The 20,855-nt window shown below is 52.7% G+C and overlaps 2 protein-coding genes across 23 annotated transcripts; one reads left to right on the forward strand and one right to left on the reverse strand.

The window, feature by feature from the left end:
* Positions 1–26: 26 nt before the first annotated feature.
* IST1 (IST1 factor associated with ESCRT-III) lies at positions 27–7,203 on the reverse strand. Of its 5 annotated transcripts, none has more exons than XM_064670532.1 (10): positions 6,971–7,182; positions 5,932–6,031; positions 5,150–5,330; positions 4,832–4,919; positions 4,450–4,533; positions 3,987–4,097; positions 3,469–3,675; positions 2,301–2,393; positions 1,090–1,135; positions 27–924 (listed from the first exon to the last, which is right to left on the reverse strand). In XM_064670532.1, the coding sequence occupies exons 2-10, from the start codon at positions 6,020–6,022 to the stop codon at positions 725–727; spliced, it is 1,101 nt and encodes a 366-aa protein (XP_064526602.1). In that variant the 5' UTR covers positions 6,023–6,031; positions 6,971–7,182; the 3' UTR covers positions 27–724. The 5 variants fall into 5 exon arrangements, with proteins under 5 accessions (XP_064526602.1, XP_064526605.1, XP_064526600.1 ...); XM_064670535.1 differs by having other exon boundaries at positions 618–924; positions 2,305–2,393; positions 6,971–7,177; XM_064670530.1 differs by having other exon boundaries at positions 618–924; positions 5,932–6,028; positions 6,971–7,174.
* Positions 7,204–7,237: 34 nt separating this feature from the next.
* On the forward strand, positions 7,238–19,910 carry ZNF821 (zinc finger protein 821). Of its 18 annotated transcripts, XM_064670524.1 has the most exons (9): positions 7,238–7,349; positions 7,622–7,773; positions 8,976–9,065; positions 11,120–11,310; positions 15,837–15,962; positions 16,467–16,609; positions 17,150–17,254; positions 18,108–18,274; positions 18,994–19,910. In XM_064670524.1, the coding sequence occupies exons 4-9, from the start codon at positions 11,295–11,297 to the stop codon at positions 19,646–19,648; spliced, it is 1,212 nt and encodes a 403-aa protein (XP_064526594.1). In that variant the 5' UTR covers positions 7,238–7,349; positions 7,622–7,773; positions 8,976–9,065; positions 11,120–11,294; the 3' UTR covers positions 19,649–19,910. The 18 variants fall into 18 exon arrangements, with proteins under 18 accessions (XP_064526594.1, XP_064526592.1, XP_064526593.1 ...); XM_064670522.1 differs by lacking the exon at positions 11,120–11,310; XM_064670519.1 differs by lacking the exons at positions 7,238–7,349; positions 7,622–7,773 and adding an exon at positions 9,961–10,187 and having other exon boundaries at positions 11,120–11,203; positions 12,922–15,962.
* Positions 19,911–20,855: the final 945 nt, after the last annotated feature.

Genomic DNA, 20,855 nt, shown 5'->3' on the forward strand with positions numbered 1-20,855 from the left:
TAGCGACGCAGAAGCAGCAGCAGCAGTTCAGGGCGGGGCCCCGCTGGGGGGCGCTCCCGGCCCCGCCCGCGCGGCGCGCGCACAGGACGGATCCCGGGCCTCGCTTTATTGGAACCGCGGGAAGCGTCTGCGACTTCACGGACAGGCACAGGACAGGGACCGTACAGGTGTGGCAGCATCACGAACAGGTGAAGTACAGCCCTAGGAGGCCCCACCCCTGGCCCGGGGAAAAACAAGGTGCTGCCGCATATCCCATCAGATTCCCAAGAGCGCAGCAGAGCAGCTAGGGGAGCCCCTGGGCAGCAGAAGCCGCCTAGCCCTGCCAGTCGTGCTCTCAAGTAGGCCCAGGCAGAACATGATGCCTTGGGAACAGACCCCCCCCCCCGAGAACACCATGAAGGCCAGCAAGGGCTCCCCGAGAGGGAGCCTCCTCTGGGAGCACAGAGCCATCATGAAGGCAGCCAGGAACAGTGCCCAGAACATCAGGCACAACTTTCCCATACATCTACTCAGACTGACAGGGGCCCAATCTTGCACAATTCCCTACAGTTCACCTCCTGGAGCAACAAAGATCAGGAAAGTGGCAGCATTTGGTGTAAGTATAGTAGGAAGAGAGCTCAAAAAGGAGAGCGTGTTCATTTGAGGTTAATACAGGAAACCAATTTCAAGGAGAGTCTTTTTCAGAGAGAAGCTCCTGCCTCTCCTTCCTGCAGCCCAGAAAGTTTTATGTCTTCTTCTTTAGCTCCTCAAATCTCCGAGAAAGATCATCAAAGTCAATGTCTTCTGAGGCGGAGGAGTTGGCGCCAGCAGATGCCGTTGGCAGCGTGTCTGGCACAGACGGTAATTCAGGCAGCACAAAGTTATCAAAGGTATTAGGAGCTCCAGCTCTTGGTTTAGGAGAAGCTTCTGGCTTGGGCTCAGGCCCTGTTTAAAAGAGAAGTATCATTGCATCTCACTGTCAGCACACGCTCACTGGGCCAAATGGAGCTGCATAAAGTAAAGCTCACCCCAGGAAACAGACAGCACCAGTGGGTTTTTCTGAACAGCCCCTAACACCCACTGGTTTCCCAAACCCCTGGACATACTCACCAGGCACTGGTGCAGCAATGTCCTTGTCAGCATTTGGCTCATCAATCTGAAAAAGACTCTCAGTTACTACAGCTCTGTCCCACCAGGCACGGTCACTTCAGCATGCAGGCAGAGCTAAGCGGCACAGTCCCAGCAGAGCAGTGCACATTCCTCCCTGCCCTGAGCAGGTAGCCCTGGCTTTGGAACAATCTGCCTCTCTTCCCAAGAAACAGAGGCAGCACTTCAGCTTTCTTTTCCCTCCCTTTCAATTAAAGCAGCTTCACTGACTATGTTCTGGAACTGAATCAACGGAGCATATCCACTATCAGGTCTGAAACATTCAAGAGCATGAGTGCAAAAAGACTGCCCTCTTCACCCATGTCATCACAGCTCTTCTGCCCTTCCTCATAAACCACTGACAGGCCCTTGTGACTAGCAGCAGGATATGAAATGATGCAAACTCAGGTTTTGGTCTAGCTGGGACAAAGGCCCACAGCACACCCAGCTGTGCTGTTAAAGCTTCTCATTTCCTGCAGGCTGCAGCCAGCAACATCCATCCCCACCCAGTTCACCTGCACTGCTGTGCCTGTGCCTGCCCCTCCCGAACTCAGGCTGTTGTGCAGGGAGCCCAAGGTTCAACACAGCTCCTCCCTACTCTGGATAACACAAAAACAAGCACCATGTCACCAAAGGCAGAGTGGGGGAGGCATGACCATGAACTACAGCAACAAAACCACAAACAAGCAAAAAAAGGGAAGTCTCCAGCCTCTCTTTCATTGTTCCCCAAGGACTGAGTGAAGTCTGGGAAAGAAAGAGTGTTTAAACATACAGCATCTGGGTCAGCCAAAATTGTCATTCAGGCTATTAATTAGTTCAAAAGCCATAATTAAACAGACTCGAGACGATAAACCCTTCACATTGCAAAGACCAGAATTTGTAGACTCTGCTTCTGCTTGTTAACTGTTTATCACTACTTGAATGATGCAGCAAGAGAAATGTTGGCTTTCCTTTGCAGCCAAAGCACAGAGCTGAACAAGGAACTTCTTCCCACAAGTCATCCTCCCATCACGCGCACTCAGTGATTCACCCGTAAGCAATGCCAGCACCACCCCAAAAGCTCCAAAGGTTGGCAGCAGTGTCCTTAATGAACACTTCCCTTCTCTGTGGCTACCACTGCACTCTCTTTGAGGGTCCCCTGCTGCCTGCAATGGCCATTCAGCTCAGGCACTTACAGACTCATATGTGGGTGGGTTTGCCGGAATTGGTGGTGGGTGGATGTTAGTGAAAGGCTGGTAGGTCCCCACTGGCAGGCCACTGAAGTTCTCCTGTACAGAGAGATCAGTCATGCACCACACTACTCACCTGGGATACCACACCTACAGCTGCTACAGGAGCCACAGGAAGTAGTCTTAGATAAATGCAGGCAAGTATCCAACTGGATTGAGTTTATGATACAAGTAAAAGATTCTCAAGTATTAAGTCAGTTGTAGTCACCTGGTGCAGGCAGACCCAGCTAACAGGATTATTCTAAAGAATCAGCACAGGTAAACACTTCATCTTCCAAGGCATAAGTAGTACCAGGACAAAAAGGGAATACTCTGCCATTTTTGGCCCTGTGTGCAGTATCACAGAACAGGAAGGAGATTTCTGCCTCACACAAGGCTCTGTATTACACCCTCACTTGTAACACAACAATGCCTCAAGGATGCAGACTTGGCGCAAGTCCTCAGCACGTTTATGCCTGGGCCAACAGCCAGCTGATGATACTTGGCCCAGGTTTTCCACAAAAACCACTGCAGCACTACTGGGACCATGTTAAGACTCCAAGCCATCCCACTATTCTGATACTCTCAGTCTACAGAGATATCCTGTAAATGACTGAATTTAGAGAATGGGGCTCTTTTCAGCTCCCACATTCCACCCTCACAGAAAGTCATCTGCAAGAGTCATTGGCTCAGTCTCCTTCCCTTGCAGGTCTGAAGGCAGGGCTCTTCTGCATTTTTCTGTGCTGTTCCCACCCCAAAAAACTCACCTGATTTCCTTGACTGAATCTTGGCACACTACCAGCCTACCAACTTCGAAGTGCAGCTCCAACTCCTGGACAAAAGCCTGGCAGTCAGAAGACTGCCTCAGGAGTTAAGTCTGGACTCCTCTGTTCCCTGAAGGCAAAGAGGGCTGGCTGGAGAAGAGGGGTAGGAACCTCCACAGTCAAGAAGCAACACGAAGCTTCAGCTGCACTGCCAACAGTCCCCATCCCATGTAACCTCACACCAAAACAATGGCCTTCTGACAAATCAAGCTATCAGGTACAGACACTTTCTAGTCAGCAGGCACAGGGCTAAGCACCACACTCAAGAGTCTTTCACAGAAAAAGGAAACACACAAAGCCAAGAAACTTACCGGTCCCTTTGGAGGTGGATAGGAGAAGGGCGGATTTGGTGTTGGCATGGGCATAGGCATCATCACGGGCATGGGTACTAACCCATCATGACCCATCATCGGGGCTGTAAATCCACCACCTCCACCCCCTCCATGGCCACCCTTCTTCACATCATCCGTGAACCCCACATCAATTAGATCTGCTTCTCCACCTGCTGGGGCTTCAGCCTGGAAAGGGTGGAAGAATTCTGCTCACCACCACATCTCTGTTCCAATCACTGCCCTCTGAACAGCAGTAGATGCAGCCTTTGTCACTGGACAAGATGGGAATAAACAACGAGGACAGAACAGAGAGCAGCTATACAGTGGTATTAACAGAAAACAGAACAGGAACCAAGCAGTTGCATGAGTAACTACGGGCACATGCTGTAGGGCTGTGGGAAGGAACAAGGACCGTGCTGTGCTGGGGCTGTCTAGAAGACACCAAAGCACAATGATCACCAAGTTCACTACAATGCCACAGCCCACGGCTCACTCACCATCACCACAGAGTCAGGCTCATAGGGCACATTGTAGTTCTTAGCAATCTCGATGAGGTATCTCTCCACCAAGATCTTGGGCGGCGCCTCAACGCTCAGTTTGTGCATCAGCTGGAACACAGGGATGGAGAAACTCAGTGGGGCTGGGGCAGTGGAGCACCCCACAGCTCTGGCCCAGCACCATGCCAGCTCTATCCCAGCCAGGGCCACCAGGAAGCACTGGGCAGCCCTGGGGAAGCCTCTCTGTCCAGTGCAGCACACTGTGGGCAGCAACAGGCCAGGGCTCCATGTGCTCCCCCCTGCCCAGGCTCTCAGCACCGTGCTCCAACACAGGTGGGCTCCATCTGCCCGCCCTGCTCTGCAGGGACTGTGGGCATCACCCACTGGCCACAGGCCCAAGGGGCAGTGAGCCTCAGCAGGCGTGGCTGCTCTGCCAGCTCCAGCTGTTCCACCAGTTCATTACCCTGTCATTGACTGTCCCAATCTGGTTTGTCCGGCACAGCTTCCCGTACTCCTTGCTGTACTTGGCACACAGCTGGTCAGCAACCTGCAATAGGAGAGAAACTCTAGGAAGACGCATACTTTTGCTTTCCCCCACCACACACTGCACACCTGCTGTAGGCCCCACAGCCACCCCCCTCCCTCTCATTTCTGCCACTGAGCATCCCTGTTCAGCAGCCACAGCCACCCTGGATGCTCCAGGGACACCTGGTCTCCATCTGCAGAGCCCATGAAAACACATCCTCTGTTTTAACGACACAAAGTCCCAAACAAGGGCTTCCACCAGCTTCTGGCAGCATCATCTCCACCCTGCATGCACAACACCCTCAAAGAACTCTACTCACAATCTTCAGCTCGGCCACTTCCGACTGGAGACGTGGTGCAGCCCAAATCAGGGTCGATACCGCCTCTGCCAGGCCAGAGTCCAGCTCCCTAGGACACAATAAACAGTTCTCTCATGCACCCTGCCTTTGCTTCTCTCAATCTGCTCAGCCTCAAAGCTCCCATCCTCCACATTGGGCACCAGAGTCTTTCCTGCCTGGGGAAGAAAAGGTCTCTGAGGGCCTTAGGACACTGAGACAAACACAGGTGCCCTTCTGTACCCCAGACATGCCCCAGCAGTGTCCCTCCCTGAGCCCAGGACCCTCTCAGCCAGAGCTTACTTCATGGACTGGATCAAGCCAAAGCGGGCAAGCAGCAGATCACAGTACAGCTCCAGGATCTCCATGGCCTCCACAAGGTAATCTTCACGGATGATGTGCTCCACACGAATCCTGGCACGCTCATCTTTTCCAGCTGCCAGGTAATCTGCAATCTCCTTCCTTGCCTTCTGGGCCAACTCAGCTGCAGCACACATCCCCGAGCATGGTCACCGTGCTGCCTGGGGCTGCTGCCTCCAGACCCCCCACAGTCCCCACCACACCCAAAGCCACCACCAGCTTCTCTCCCCCACTGAGCTTCTGCAGCACGAGACACTTGGCCAGAGCTTGGCAGAGCCCTTGTGTCCACGTCCAAGTACACTAACTCACAGGAGACAGGAGAGTGGGCTTTAGCTGCTGGAAACACTCCTGCACCTACAACCTCCCTGCAGAGTCAATCGGGACCACAGACCTAATCTGTGTCAGGGCAGGGCAGGGCAAGTGGGGAGAGGCTCCCACAGCACGCAGGGAGTTTCCCACTGTGCTGTGAGCACACACAGCCCACAGCTACCACTCCACACATTGCACTCCAGCACTTGCCAGGAAGATGGAGAGAAGCCAACCCCAGCCAGCCTGCTCCTCTGGGCCCTCACACACTGGGACAGGCTGTAAGGCCTAGGTCCAGCTAGGAAGAGCAGAATACTGAATACTTGGCCCACAAAAGCATCCTGACTTCAGAAAAACCTCTTTAAGTCTCCTGAGCCCCAAAAGTATGGTGGAGCCCACCTGCCCCCTCCAGTACTCACTCTTCTTTTTCTCCAGCAGTTTGAGGCGATTGATAACAAGGCGCAGGTTGACTCGCAAGCGCTCGGCCTTGAACCCAGAGCCCAGCATCATAAACACCTTCTGGGGAGAAGAGGGAGGGTCACTGGAAGCAGGGAGGCCAAGAAATTCCCCCCAAAGCCCAAGCCTGCCATTCCCGAATCTAGTTATTTATAAATAGCTGGACCTCCAGCGCTCATCATTACCTCTTCCACTTCACAACCCTGCACCCAACCAAGCCCAACAGGTTTGGCCTTGGAAACTTCCAGGAAACTATCCAGGAAACTTCCTGGATATTTTTAAAGAAACAGGAAAGTCAACTGGAAGAAAAAAGCCCATCTCTGTCATACCAATATGCAAGTTATAAACCAGCTAGATAACTAACCCAAGAACTGTAGAAACTAAGGTTGTAAGAGTCGTGTCAGGAGAAGGAAAAGCTGCCATTCCACATTCCCCACACTCTTCCTGCTTACTGAACACACGCTCTGGCACTCCCCCAGTCTCCCCAGGAGCCATTTCAACTCATTAATCCTACAGAAAGCTAATTCTGAAGATATTTAATTACTGCATTTTGCTTTGCCGATAACCATTCATCAAAAAAACCCCAACCTTCCTGAAAAGATATTATATAGAAAGACGTTGGTTTGTATCTCGCCTCTCCATTCTTCCCTGCCGGCGGCTGCTCTGGCCACCGCGGGGCGAGCCGTGACCTGGCCCGGCTGCCAGGGCGGCCACACCAGCCCCATCAGCCACCCGGCGAGACCCGCCGCGTCCGGCCCGGTGCCCAGGGACAGTTCGGACAGTGCCCTGGGCGGGCTCCATCGGCGCAGCTGCACCCGAGGAGCCGCGGGGGGAATTCCCTCTCTCTCCCCAGCCAAAGAGAACGTCCCACAGCGCGGGCGGGGCAGGTCCCGGGACTGCGGGAGACTGGGGAAGGGCCTCCGCGTCACCACCAGCACCTCTTCGGCCGCAGAACGCGACCCACCACCCCGCTCCTGCTCCTCGACCCCGGACCCCGCTCACCTCCCGCCGCTCCTCACGGCCCAGTCACCCAAAATGGCGCGCACTGGTTGGCAGCACCTCACCGCGAGCGGAGGGATCCCCACAGCCGGCACTCCCCGCTCCCCGTCCGGGGCACTGCCGAGCTGCTGCGGCGGGCGCTCTTCCGGTCTGGCCCTCAGATGCCGCCTCGGCGCGGCGCCGGCCGGGCAGGAACGGGGAGGAGCGGACACGGCCCCGGGAGAGGGGCGCAGAGGGACTACATGGCTCGGCGGAGGGATCCTGTGCGCAGCGCTGTAGTGTCGCGCCCGATAGGCGCCCGCTGGTGCCCGCCCCCGGCGCGGTGGTTCCGGCAGTGCGGCGTTCCGCCTGTGGCTGCCGCGCCGTGCCCTGGCTGCGGATGGTGAGAGGGGCCGGGGTGTTCTCGGTTCTCTGAGGGTTGCATGGCGCTGGCGCCACTGCAAGGGAGGGTCGGGCCGAGGTTCAGCCGGGTCCTGGGCCCGGTGCCGCAGCCCCACGGTGAGCCGGCCCGCGGCGGCCGCGCTCAGCGGCCTGCGAGGGGAGGCGGCTCCGAGCCTCCGGGGAGGGGCGGTTCAGCTCTCAGTGGGAGCGCGAGTTCACAACGCGCGCAGTGGGTCCGAGTTAATATTAAACCCGTGGGTTTTGGCCTTGCAGGGTACGCGAGATCCCTGTGAGCCGGGACGGCACAGGCGCTCCCGGTGAGCTGTCGGCGGAGGCGGCCGGGGCAGGGGAGCCCCGCCGCAGGCACAGATGAGCTCCCTCGGGCGGCCGGGAGCCGCGGGCTGGGGCGGATCAATGGCAAACAGGTGAGATGCTTCAGCTAATGAAAAACCGGCACCTGAGGTCTTGAGGGCGAGCCGGTGACAGCCAGGACGGCGCTGGGCTGGGGCTCCCGGTGCGTGCCGGTGCCGTGCCCGTGCCGTGCCGGTGCCGTGCCCGTGCCGTGCCGGTGCCGTGCCCGTGCCGTGCCGGTGCCGTGCCCGTGCCGTGCCGGTGCCGTGCCCGTGCCGGGCTCTCCCGGTGCCGAGCCGTCGCTCCCGTGCCCGCGCCCGTGCCCGCGCCGCGCGCTCCAGCGGCGCCGCCATCTTGCCCGTCCGTCTGTCCGCTGCCCTTTGTCTGTCCGTGGCTCCCGGCGCCTGCGGCGGGACCGGGTAAGGCGGGCCAGGCCGGGCCGGGCCGGCGCTGCCGCCCCCGAGGGGCGGGACGGGCCCCGCGGCGGCCCCTCCGCTGCCGGGGCCGGTCTGTCTGTCGGGGCTGCTGGGCCGGGACCCTCGGCGGTCCGTACCACTGCCAGGGGAGCCGGGTCCCTTTGTGTGTCCGGCCGCTTGCGGGCCCGGTTGCTCCTGCCGCCTCCCGTGCCCTGGGACTGCCGTCTGCGTCCCGCTGTTTGGGGAGGCTGACGGGATCCCCGTGTCTATCCATCTGAGGCGGCTGACGGGATCCTTTTGTCTGTCTGTCTGAGGCTGGTGGGATCCCTGTGTCCATCAGTTGGTGAGGGACTGACGGGATCCTTGTGTGTGTGTCAGCGAAAGGCTGACAGGATCTCTGTGTCCACCTTTCTGAGGAGGCTGATGGGATCCGTGTGACCATCTGTCTTGTGGGAAAGGATTTGGATCCTCCTTTTGTCTGAGGGGACTGCTGGGATTGCCACCTTCTTCTGTCAGTTTGAGGACAACCAGTCGATGATGAGGCTGCAGGAATGGACAGGAGGTAGAAGTGTGTTGGGACTGAGGTAGCAGTCACTCTTGAAAGGGGCACTCAGGTTTTTTTTTTGGGGGGAGGCAGGATTGCTTAAACCTTTGCCTGAGAACTGGAGAGGACTGCCTGTGCACGGTGACTTGTAAAACGCTTGTGGATCGTGTTGGATGCTGGCACGAAATCCAGCTGTGCTGATGCAGAACGAGCCTCGTAGACAGAAGGTGGAGAGTAACCATGGGACAACCAGCTGAGCTTGGCCAGAGACTCGGAAGGTTCCAGTGAAGTGTGTGACAGGCTCTTCTCTTCTCAGGTGAGCCCTCTGCTGACGGGAGGAACACTCTGCTCCCAGGTCAGGGAAACATGTCCCGTCGGAAACAGACCACTCCTAACAAAGTTCACTGTGAGTATGATGTTACACAGCAGTGTGGGACCCTCTGTCTGGATTGTGGAGTGAGAAGGGGAGGATGGGAATGACGGGAAGGTACAGGTTGCGGGGAACAGTGGTTACTCACATTTTGTCTTAGGGAGCGTAAGAAGAGAAGCTGAGCTCTGTGCGTCAAGGGAGCTGGCTGTGCCCTGGCGTGGCAGGATGGGGATAGGCTTGAACAAACAACTAATGCTGTAGAGATAGGTGTGTATGTGCAGGGCCTGTAGCTGGGCTTTGTGTTCACACTGTCATAAGTGCAAGTTGGAATACTAGGAAATGCGACTTAGGGCTCTGGCCTGCTTGAGTAGCAAAGGAGGTTCTAGGCAAGGTGGTTGGAGCGTGTGGCTGAAAGCCAGCAAGTCTTGGGTTTTGATCTTTGTCCTACCAGACTCAGCTGACTGGCCTTGGCATGTTACTTAAGCTCACTGTACCCCAGTTTCCTACTAAATAATTAAATAAAGCCACTTGCTCTTTCCTGTGAGGGAATGGGTGGTGGTAGGTAATTCACAGGACAGAAAAATACTGTCTGCCAGATCATTCTTGAGCTCAGCTGGTAGGACAGATCTCTGTTTCTCCAACCTTGCCAAGACCCGAACATTTGTTTGACAGTGGAAGGGCTGAAGATGCTGTACATCAGCACTTCTTGTGGGCAGGCTACAGCCAGGTGTCAGTGCAGCTGGGAGACATGGATGGAGGTTTGGCTGCAGAGGGGAAACTGCACATGTATGGCTTTTGGTTGACTGGTGGTAGCAGAGGGACGTTGAGGGGCCTGAAGCTATGCCCTTGTTCATACCCGGGTTTGTGGCTGGAGACATGCTTGGAATTTGGGCTGGAATAAGGAATACAAGTTCTTCTTCCATTTCTGTAGACCCATGAGAGCAAGGCTGCTGAGAGGGCCCTGGATATTGCTAGCTGCAGTAGCTGTCAGGAGTATGAGACAGAGCTGAGTGCTGCAGCCCTAACACTGCCTCACTGCTGGTGCTGCTGGCTTGCATGTCTGTGTGCTGCCTCCGTGCACGGGTACACAGCAGGGATCTGTGCATGCTGCTCTCTGTGTGAGGAAACACTGCTGGAGCGTGGCACCGTGCACACTCGGTGAGTGCACTGGGAAGAACTGCCTCTCTCTGGGACTTGCAGCCGCACCGGCCGCTCAGCTCGGGAGAGCTGACCGAGCTGTCCTTGGTGACCAGCGTGAGGGTCTCGGGGTGTGGCTTGTGGCATCTGCACTGCCCTGTACTCTCCAATTCCTGCTTCTGGGTGCTGGGTTCCACAGTGGGCAGACTACAGTTGTGATTTGCCTGATACTGCATTAATGACTTTGCAGTTGTTTTCCTCAGAGAAATTTGGAATGTCCTGTATTTTGTCCTGTGATGCCAGTAACACGCCTTGTGTCCACATACTTTTGCTTCTGAGAGTGCCCAGGTATTAGTGCTGCCATTGAGCTCAGGTTTATATCAGGCATGCACTTAAACTGTGTCCCTGGGGGCAGAGTTGAGGTTTCTCTCGAGTGTGGAAACCAAGGGCTACAGCAGCTCTAATGGTGCAGGTACAGCTTCCATGGTGTTTTGGTGGCGCTTTTCTGCACTCCACAGTGTAAGGGTCATGTTCTTCAGAAGCTTGTACTATTATATACAAAACTCTATATATCACAGAGTTCAGCTGTGCACTGTTTTCACAGTGAACATTGCTCTTCTATCTGCAATACAAGTGATTGTATCTCCAGTCTTGGTCTTGGGGGAAGCTGCCTGACAAACACTCTACCGGTGGGCATGAGGTTGAGGTTATGGCATCAGGTATGCCATGGAGAGCAATTCTGGGACCTGTTCACCTCCTTTACATGCAGTACGTTGCTGCAGAGCAACTATTCAGCAGGAGCCATCAGGACCAGCAAGTAGGACTACAAGAAAATAAAGGGACCGAAAGATACCAGAAACATGTCAATGATGATGTCTCCACCTTGGGATGGAAAATCTTGTCTGTCTTATGATGAACACCACGAAATCGTTGGGACTTCTCTGTCTACCTAGCCTGCTGTGTGTCTGGAGGGCCCAGAAATGCCGTGCAGTGCCCTGACGAGGATAATCGGAGAGAGCATCGGCTCCAAGAACGGGGTGAGCCAGCAGAATGAGGAGTCAGGCTGAGACATAGCAGACACGTTACTGGGACTTCTTCACAGGGACTGCAGTGGTTGGGAGGAGAGGAATGAAAGGGACAGCAGGTATGCAGCTTTTTACACAGTTGTCTGCAGCTGGGGTCTGATTTGGCAGGCTCTGGGGCTGGGGAAGTGCTTTTTGGATTTGCATAAATACAACTGTGAATATCTGACTGGACAAATTTAATGGGAGGATGGTGCCTACTTCTTCCTTGCATGGCTACTCCATGTTCTCTTCTTGGACTCACCAGGGCAAGCGACAGCTGCAGATCTCCTCTCCCTGGCTTGCTTGGTGCTTCCTCTTTCCAGGGTTACTTTCCAGGCTTGGCATGGCCCTCATTTCACCTTGCTCTCACAACAACATGGTTTGCTGTCCTCACTTAGCACAGAAATGTTTTGTTTGGCATGCAGAGTGACCGGCTAGGAGATTGTGTTACAAGTCAAAAGAGTTTTAAATGGAAGTTGATGTGTAAGGAAATTCAAAGTAATACTGAAGCAATGGTAAAACAATTATAAAAATTACTATTATCACTAAAGTCTCATTGTGCATGGTGGCCAGTGCTGCAGTTTTAATTGTAGTCATTTCTCCTGCAGCATGTAATTGGCTCTTGATAATTTAATTTTGTTTTGCCATGTGGTGCATGAAAAACACACCTGACAAAGTGCTAAAAAAGAGAACAGTAACAGTGGAATATATTTACTGAAAAATACAATACAGTTAAGTTGTTTCTGTGGAGTAACCTTAATTGATTCAATTTGGTCTTTATTGTCTCCCAGAGTCTGAAGTAGAAAAGTATAAAAACTCTCTAAGCAATTCATCTGCTCTTGCATTCAAGCCCATCTGTTGCTGCACTGTCACCCCATCAGTCGTGGACCACTTGCTGCTTTGCACTTGCCAAAATTTGCTGCAGGTGTTAGTGTGCACTTCTCTCTCCCTGCCATCCATGAGCTGCTTTGCTTTCTATTGCTTGTGCCCTCTGCAACTGATGCTTATTTTAGAACTCTGGAGAACAGCTTCTGTTAGTCAGATTAATTCCTGCTTCCGAGCTCTATTTATCATGGTCCTAATATCCCATTAATCCTCTATTTGCTTCCCTCTCTCTCTGACACACACATATTCTGTGCTCCTTGGATTCTGCTGTCTATAATATTCCCAGTTTGAAGAGGGAGTATCTTGCAAGAAATAGCACCCAGCATTCTCAACCAAGCAGAAATGTTACTTGCATCAAAACCCTTGGTTCTGAAGGGCTCCGTGGGCTGCCATTGTTAACCCTTTCAATTGTGTTGTTTTTCATTTCAGTAACCACTACAGCAGTGTGGACAACCCAGAATAGCCATGGGGCAGGTGGAATAGATCCACAGTGGTGGAAAGACTTGCAAATTTCAGGTCCAGGAACACAGAGAAGACCTACACGAACAGGGACTTTTAAATTGGTGTACAAGGGGGAATAAAGTGACTAATCTCTGAGAGACCTTTCTGTTTAGGAAAGAAGGCAGGGGAATGATGCAGTTCCTTTGGATTTTGTTTTGTGGATTTTGGGGTGGGAGTTGTTTGTTTGTGTGTTTATTTTCCAGAACACCTGAGAGTTATCCTACATTCATACAGTTGGAGAAGGGAAGGGCTCAGGGCTGATAACCCAGCAGACCCTAACAGTCATGCCTATCTCTGTTGCTCAGTACCACAGGGCTGTCCCCTACCTCCACCGCTGCTCACCTGGTATCCCACTCATTCACAGGAGTATGGAGAGGAGAATGGAATACAAAGCAGAGGCATTTGTGTGATCTCTCATCTCTAGCTGCTTGTAAGCAACTTCAGTGACTTGTTTTGGTGTTGTGGTCAGCCTGCAGCCCTTTTTGTATTTAATAAAGAAACTTCTGGAGAAGAGTCTGTGAATTCACTATTGAGCATAACATCCTTTATTTATGGCAGTGATGCTAAAGCTGTTGCCTGTCTTACTCCCCTTCCAAATGAATGGAAGTGAACCCAAAGCGGGGTGGAGGGAGGGATGTAAGTGGCTATATGGGAGCATGTGTGTGCAGAAACAACAAAAGCACAATCCTGTACTTATCAAATGTTAAAGTGCTAAGGCTTCATCAAAGTAGGACTTAGTTCATCAGTAGGTGAACAGGACACTCTTTGCTAAGTCATTTTGGGCTCTATTATTATAACACATAAGAAATTCTGTGCAAGCTGAAGACAGCATTTTTACATGTTTGAGTTTCCCAATCCCGTGATGGTTTTGGATTCAGGCTGTGGAGGATGCACAGGGTGTCCCTGCTAACAGCACGGGTTTGGTTAACAGGTTGCATTGCTGGCTGTAAGCTGGCTGTTCTCTGCACTGTGCTGAGTCAATGCTCACTGGGCTCTGGGGGTGTTGTGCCCCTGGCACACACAATTACTCTTGGTTACTGTGACTGATGCCAGTGTTCCTGATGGGAGGAGTTCCCTCCTCTGTCACCTGGATAGAGATCCTAGCTCTTAAATCCTGCAGACTGTCTGCATGGCTTGTGTAACTGAGCAGGAACCTGCCTGCCTTTGGACTCCAGGCTGCTGCTCAGTGGGAATGTAATCTGGAAGGGAAGAAAACAAACACAGCTGCTTCCACGAGAGCTGCAGTGGCGTTTGGGAATCCCATTTTGGAACTCTGTCACAGGTAGCACATCTCCCACCGTAGTTTTATATCTGTCCTGCGTTCTGCAGGTTTCCTCATTTCACCATGCTTTCTCTTTCTCTTGCAATGCTTTTTTGGTCTCTGGGCTTTTATCCTGGTGGTTTGTGGGTATCTGCTTCTTGGAGAGGCTCTGGGATTATGTGTGTCTGCTGCTCATACAGTCTGTATCTCAGTCCTACCAACGTGAGGCTGTGATCCAGGCATAAAAACACAACTCCAGATCATGAAAACCATTTGGTGCTGGAATGGCTTCTGAAGGGGCTACGTGTATCACAGCAGTCATGACAGTACCTGTTGCTTTCAGTGACAAATAGACTTGGGGTGCTTCTCAGCACCTCTCCTCACATGCATGGATTGTGTTCTCAAGTTGTCTCTACAGAAACCTTTCTCACATTTCTAAACAGAATGATAAAAACCTTCAAATGCTTTTGGAAACCTCCATGGGGACATTGGGAACTAAAACTCTTCTCCCACAGTCTCTGTGAAACTTCTGAAGGTCTTTGAAATCTTCTCTAAATTATGGCTTTTTAAAGCCCTGCCAAAATGGTGAGGTAAGCCCCAGGAAAGGCAGGGAGTGGGAACACAGAGCAACACTGACTGGAACAGTTCAGCATGTGAGAATGTGCCTGTCCTTGTAACAGGACTGGTGCTCTCTCGAGAATTCAATTCCCTGGTTATACTGATGCCAGCTGTGGCCCAGTATTAAAAAGTAGCATTTTCTTCTGAAAGCTGTGTTTTGATTTTATTTGAAAAATGCACTGCATCTTCCTTGGCATTTTTGCATTTGTGCTTTGAATGGTCCTTAAGCACTTAAAAATCAGTTGATAAATGCAACCCAAAAGCCAGCCTGCTGGGAACTTCAGCATCTTTGCCAGGCCTCCCAGCTCATCCACTGAAAAAGGTAAATCACAACTACACCTGGAACAAAGTAATTTGTTTGCTTGAATATGAAAATTAATGGTTACCTTTTATTGTTATTCTCTGGAACCGAAAGTTATCTCGAGTGGGGATTGCTGAAAGTTTTCTTTCAGAGAAGCACAAATAACTGCTTTCTTAAAAGGTGTTTGTCATTTCCTGTTGAGCTGAGATACTAGCGGTCAGTGCTTTCAACAGAACGGGCTGTTTTATCCTGAACGTGCATCTCAGCTCTCAGGGTTCCTTCCCTTGGGTTGCTGTTTTGAGCACATGAAGTGCCACTGAGATTCTACTTTAGCGAGAGCCATTTCTGGGCAAGGCAAGGTAGTGGAGCAAGTCATCCATCGTATGCACAGGAGAACATCAGCTCCAAGCACAAACACCTTCTACAGGGACAGCTTGTCCTTATCCCTCCTGGAACAGAAGGAGGTGACAGAGCATGCCAAGAACAGCCCCTAGTTTTGGTATTACTGTGGAGGGCAGGTGATGTACCAGACCCTTAGGGAGGCTCTATTTTTGTGCAAGATGCCTGTTATAGCAGGGAATAGGACTTAATGATTTAGAAGAGCTATATAGTATCTGTATCCCTGATCTGGGATACTGTCATAGTCCCCAGGGGCTTTGCCCAGCCTAGAGCTGTGCTGTAGGATATTGGTGGACAACTTGTCAGCAAAAGCCACCTGGCTATCTAAGGCAGGTATATGGGTCTCGCAGGTTTTTTTGTGGCTGGAGCAGCATATACAGCGTATGCAGGGGGCAGGCCAATGCTGGACATTGCCCTAGTGAGACTGTTCTATACCCAGGCACTGGACTTGCACCAGTAGGTGCCAGAGGCTGGTGTGGCAGGGTAGGCAGAGAAGTGACCTAAGTGCTTTCCAAGAGGTGACTCCAGAGGTTCTGCACAGTGCAGGTGAGCAGCCCTATGCCTGTTGCATTTTTGGCAAGCTGTGGTGGTGAACACGATGGAACAGCACTGGTCTGACTCTTTGTCCTTGTGGCTGCCAGGGGAGCAAGTCTTTGCAGGGCTGGAGGAGCAAGCCCGCCAAGCCATGATGAAAAACAACTTTCCTGGAGCTCTTGGGGACCAGAGGCCAGCCATCCGTCCGCTGCAAGACCCCGACTCCAGCAGCAGTGAGTTCTGCCCCTTCCAGTAACGGCAAGGTAGTGAACTGGGGAGACTGACAAGGCATGAGGCTACAGGGTGTGGGGGGTTCCCTGAGAACCATCTTACCCAGCTCCTCTTCTGTGTCAGCCCTTGGCTCCTGTGCAGGACTTTGTCCTGAGAGAAGGCAAGCCCAGAGCCAAGGACCAGCACAGCACAGACTGGGCAATGCCCTCACCACTGGGACACAGTCCCATCTCACCAGAGCAGGGAAGGAACTGCAGCAGGTCCAGCTGACAGTTTGGCAATTATCGAGGAAGGCAGGATAAAAGGCCATGCCCAGGGACTCTGCAGAGCAGCTCAGGGACTGAAGTGCCCCAGACTGAGTTTAAATGAAGCCCATGGTGGGAGGGGGTGGGTAGAGTCACCATATGATGCTGGTCAAGACAGTTAAGACCTGTAAGTTAAGACCCTGAGGCCTATGAGCGCCCTCAGGGTCCTTACACTTGGCATAACTGTTCTGCATGTTTCAGGTGGCAGTGATGATGAGGAAACCACCCAGGATGAAGTTTCTTCCCATACATCCGAGGAGGATGGCTCAATGGTGAAAGTGAAGAAGGAATTGGAGAATGCAGAACGACCCATGGCTGGAACCCCACTGATGAGAGAAAACGAGGCAAGTGTGTATTGGCTCTGCATTCACTGTAGCCTCCAGGGAGGGGAAGGGTACTGTCTAAAAACCTCCTGTCCCATCATGGGTCTTTATCTTTCTTTCCCTCCCACCTCCTCCAAACTTCTCCTGGCAGGAGGAAAGGGTATGAAGAGCTCTTGGACTGCCACAAATATGAGACAGCAGGCATGAACTGGCCAAAATGTTTGTGGAGTGTGTCCCCTTCCTTCAGTTTTGGTGCCTCTTTCTGATTGACTTCCCCTTCCCCCCTGCCGCAGAGCAGGCCCTGCCTTCCAGAGCCACTGTGCTGGCAAGAGCCTGGGTGCTAGTGGAGGCTGTGAGGCCTCTGCCTCTTCTCCCTGAGATGTAGGAGTTTTGCTCAGAGGCTACGTGAGGGAGGTTTCAGATGTCAGGAACCCAAAGCAGCCCCAGTGGGACTGGGCACACAGCACTGGATCTGCAGCAGCTCTGGGAGGAGCTCAGGGAGAGTGGGAGGCTGCGGGGGGTCTGTGTGCCTTTCACCAAAGTGGCTGTTCCTCTCTGTAGGTGCCCGAGAGTTTGCACACTGACCCCATGCTGGGACTGTCACAGTGCCCCCTCTGCCAGCTGGAGTGTGGAAGCAGAGAGCAGCTTATTGCTCATGTGTACCAGGTAGGGATGTCTCTGGCCTGAAGGCCTAAGTCCAGGTCCAAAGCACAGAGTAACTTTGTTCTGGTCTTTCCAATCACAGAACTGAGCTTCTAGCTAGGATGTGACTGAACTTTACAGCAGTAAACTGTGTCCAGAGGGTGTCCCAGGGAAAGAATTAGCAAGGCACCAGTCTGCAGATCTGAAAAACACAACTCTATCCCATGGCAGTCTCTGCAAGTATTGCAGGCTGAAACCAGGCAGTTCCTTCAGATTAAGCGGAAGCAATTTTTACATCATTCAGTGAGATAAGAAACCTTCCTCCTAATAACTCATTTATTTTTTACTTCATTACAGTTCTTGTAATTACCCATGAGAATAGCTGTTCTTCCTCTACATGGTTCCAGTTTTGCAGGAAATCTGTGGTGGAATCTCAGGTTTTGTTGTCAGTGCTCTCTTCATAGCATATCAAAGTCTGTAACAGAAGGAATGAAGCAGAACTGAATTGGCCACTTACCTGCACCAGCTGCCTCCATCTAAGTGCTTCCTCACCAGCATCCTGCCTGCTGTTAATCCAGTCATGCTTTGTCCAGCACCAGCTGCTCCTCAAATGCATTTCTGAAAACGAGGGTCAGGTCTTATGATCCAAGTATGTTGGCCTTAATTGTTTCTCCTGCACTGGAGTGGAGCTGTAGAAGGGTTTCTTCCTTGTTTGACCTGTGACACACCAAATGTCTTGAGCTTGGTCTAGTTGCTGTCAGACAGAGGTTTAGTGGTAAAGGGTTCCCATTCCAAGAGGATGAACAGAATGGTTTGAGCGTGCCTTGGGCAGGGAGCTGGGCAGTGTGTAACTGACATCTGAGTGGTTGTTTTGCAGCACACTGCAGCAGTGGTGAGTGCCAAGAGCTACCTGTGTCCTGTGTGTGGCAGAGCCCTCAGCTCACCGGGGTCCCTTGGGAGGCACCTCCTGATCCACTCAGAGGACCAGCTGTCCAACTGTGCAGTGTGTGGAGCACGCTTCACCAGCCATGCCACCTTCAACAGGTCAGGGTCTCCCTGGCTGGTGAGTGGGCTAGAGCACCACATTAAAGATTAAGTGGGTTGCCTTAAATGACTCAGAAGTTGTGGCTGTGGACACACCGAGGCCTGTAGGACAGTGCTAAACATCCCCAGTGAGTGAGATTCCCTTGATCCTTTCCTGCCTGCAGCTCCGCATCCCCTGCAAAGACCTCCAGGGGCTGTGGTGCTACAAGGGTGTTCCTTAGCTCTGTGCAGAGCTAGAGGGGTGCAGAAAGCACTGGGGTCTCCAGTAATTGGAGAACAACACGCTGCTTCCCTTACCCAGCAATCCATCAGCATAAGGCTGCACTGCCCAGGTAGGTTCATCATTTTCAAAGCAGGGCTATAGGCAGAGACCAAAATGTTCTTTCTCTGTGCCCTGCCTGGTGGGAGATTATCCACTGACCAGTGGAATGGGGCTGAAAGGAGAAATCCAGAGATGAGGGGAGGAGCAGCTCACTGGTTAATTCCTGCTCTTGCACTCTTCCAACCCAGACACCTCTCTGGGCTAACCCACTTCCTACGCCCGGATAGGATGGTGCTTTACTTCAGATGCATCTGAGGACAAATGGTTTAGCAGAGGCCTCTGCCATGGGCTGTAGTGGGAGCACTGTTTGTGGCAGTCCCTGGAAGGGGGCAGGGAACTGAGATGGGGACTCTGCCAACAGCACCAAGTCTCTGACTCTGCTCCTTATGCTCTGCAGTGAGAAGCTGCCGGATGTGCTCAGTGCAGATCGGCTGCCAGCGCCGCAGAGCCAGGGCCCCTCCGGAGCCGAGGGGAAGGACGTTGCCTTTCGCACCCCCGTGTACCCCGCGGGCATCCTCCTGGTGTGCAACAACTGCGCCGCGTACCGCAAGCTGCTGGAGGCGCAGAGCCCCAGCATGCGCAAGTGGGCCCTGCGGCGGCAGAACGAGCCCCTGGAGGTGCGGCTGCAGCGCCTGGAGCGGGAGCGCACGGCCAAGAAGAGCCGGCGGGACAACGAGACACCCGAGGAGCGGGAAGTGAGGCGCATGCGGGACCGGGAAGCCAAGCGGCTGCAGCGCATGCAGGAGACAGACGAGCAGCGGGCGCGGCGGCTGCAGCGGGACCGGGAGGCCATGCGCCTGAAACGCGCCAACGAGACCCCTGAGAAGCGACAGGCCCGGCTCATCCGGGAGCGTGAGGCCAAGAGGCTCAAGCGGCGCCTGGAGAAAATGGACATGATGCTCCGGGCACAGTTTGGCCAGGACCCCTCTGCCATGGCTGCTTTGGCAGCTGAGATGAACTTTTTCCAGCTACCAGTGAGCAATGTGGAGCTGGAGAGCCAGCTGCTGGGCAAAATGACCTTTGAGGAGCAGAGCAACAGTGCGCTGCAGTAAACCACAGCCACGAATGGTGCTGCCTCTGCTGTGCCTGCCCCAGGTGCACTTAGCAGGCTTCTGCACTCAGGAGGTTGCTGGGGGTCTCTCTGACCTTCCCTGACAGGTGGTTCTGGTTCTCCTCTGAACCAGAGGAGGAGAACAGAGGAGAGAGATGTCTGCCAAAGCAGCTCTGGTAGGAGCAGATTCTGAGTATACGGTCTGCTCTGGGGGCCAAGTCACAGCCTGTGACAGAAGGAAAATAAATTAATGTTCACATTTATTAGTCCCCTTCTTTACCTTTTGTGCTTTGTCCTGTTCTTGGATCCTGGCCCCATAGATGGGTCTGGGCTGTGGCAGTTCTGCTGTATGTGAAACCCACCTCACTACAAAGGGATCTTGTTTACTGCAGCATGAATTATGAAGCTGAAGACTTTGACAGTCCACAAGTCCTCCAGGAATAAATCCTTTGCAGTCTGTGCCCATAAAAAGGAAACAAAGGAGGATGTCTTGCTGGAAATGGCTGTGTACACTGTTTTTCTTAACACTGTTATTATGTGCTTATTTGCAGTAGCAGCCATGGAAAAATTAAGAGGAAGCTAAGCTCCTGTTGTAAGATACTCCATAAAAACAGTAAAAGAAAGGCTGGCTGAGGAAAGCAAACAGCAGACAAGTTTGCTGCTTTACTCACAAGTTAATTTTCACCTAAACAACATTTCAGGTTTGCAAGTGGTTGAATGATAAATAATACAGCAGGTCAGTTTCTAGGACTGGATGGGTTTGCTTTCTTTACTCAGCGCTGGTGAGACCACACCTAGAGTCCTGTGTCCAGTGCTGAGGTTCCCAGTGCAAAAGCAGCACAGATGTACTGGAGGCAAAATGTGATCATAGCCTATGCCTATAGGAAAAGGTTCCAACTATTAAACTATGGAAATTAAATCTAGGCATCTTGAATGTGGAAAAGGCAAAAAGCAGTGGCACAGAAGGACTCATGAGGGGCAAAGAGGTGGTACACTCTCTGTTATTGGGTTTCTTTAAGAATGTGCATCTGAAAATGCATGGTGTAGCTTTGTGGTTTCCAAACATCAGCCACTGTGCCACACCTCTGTGTTTTGTAGCCTAAAGACCCCTACTACCTCCATAGCATTTCCAGTGAAGGTCTTGTGTCACACAGACTGGTTCAAACACCCTGGGAGCTACTGTCTTCTCTCTGGTGGCTGTTTTTCTG

This window comes from Pseudopipra pipra, chromosome 14 (assembly GCF_036250125.1).
Source record: "Pseudopipra pipra isolate bDixPip1 chromosome 14, bDixPip1.hap1, whole genome shotgun sequence".
In the NCBI taxonomy this organism is placed as follows: Eukaryota; Metazoa; Chordata; class Aves; order Passeriformes; family Pipridae; genus Pseudopipra; species Pseudopipra pipra.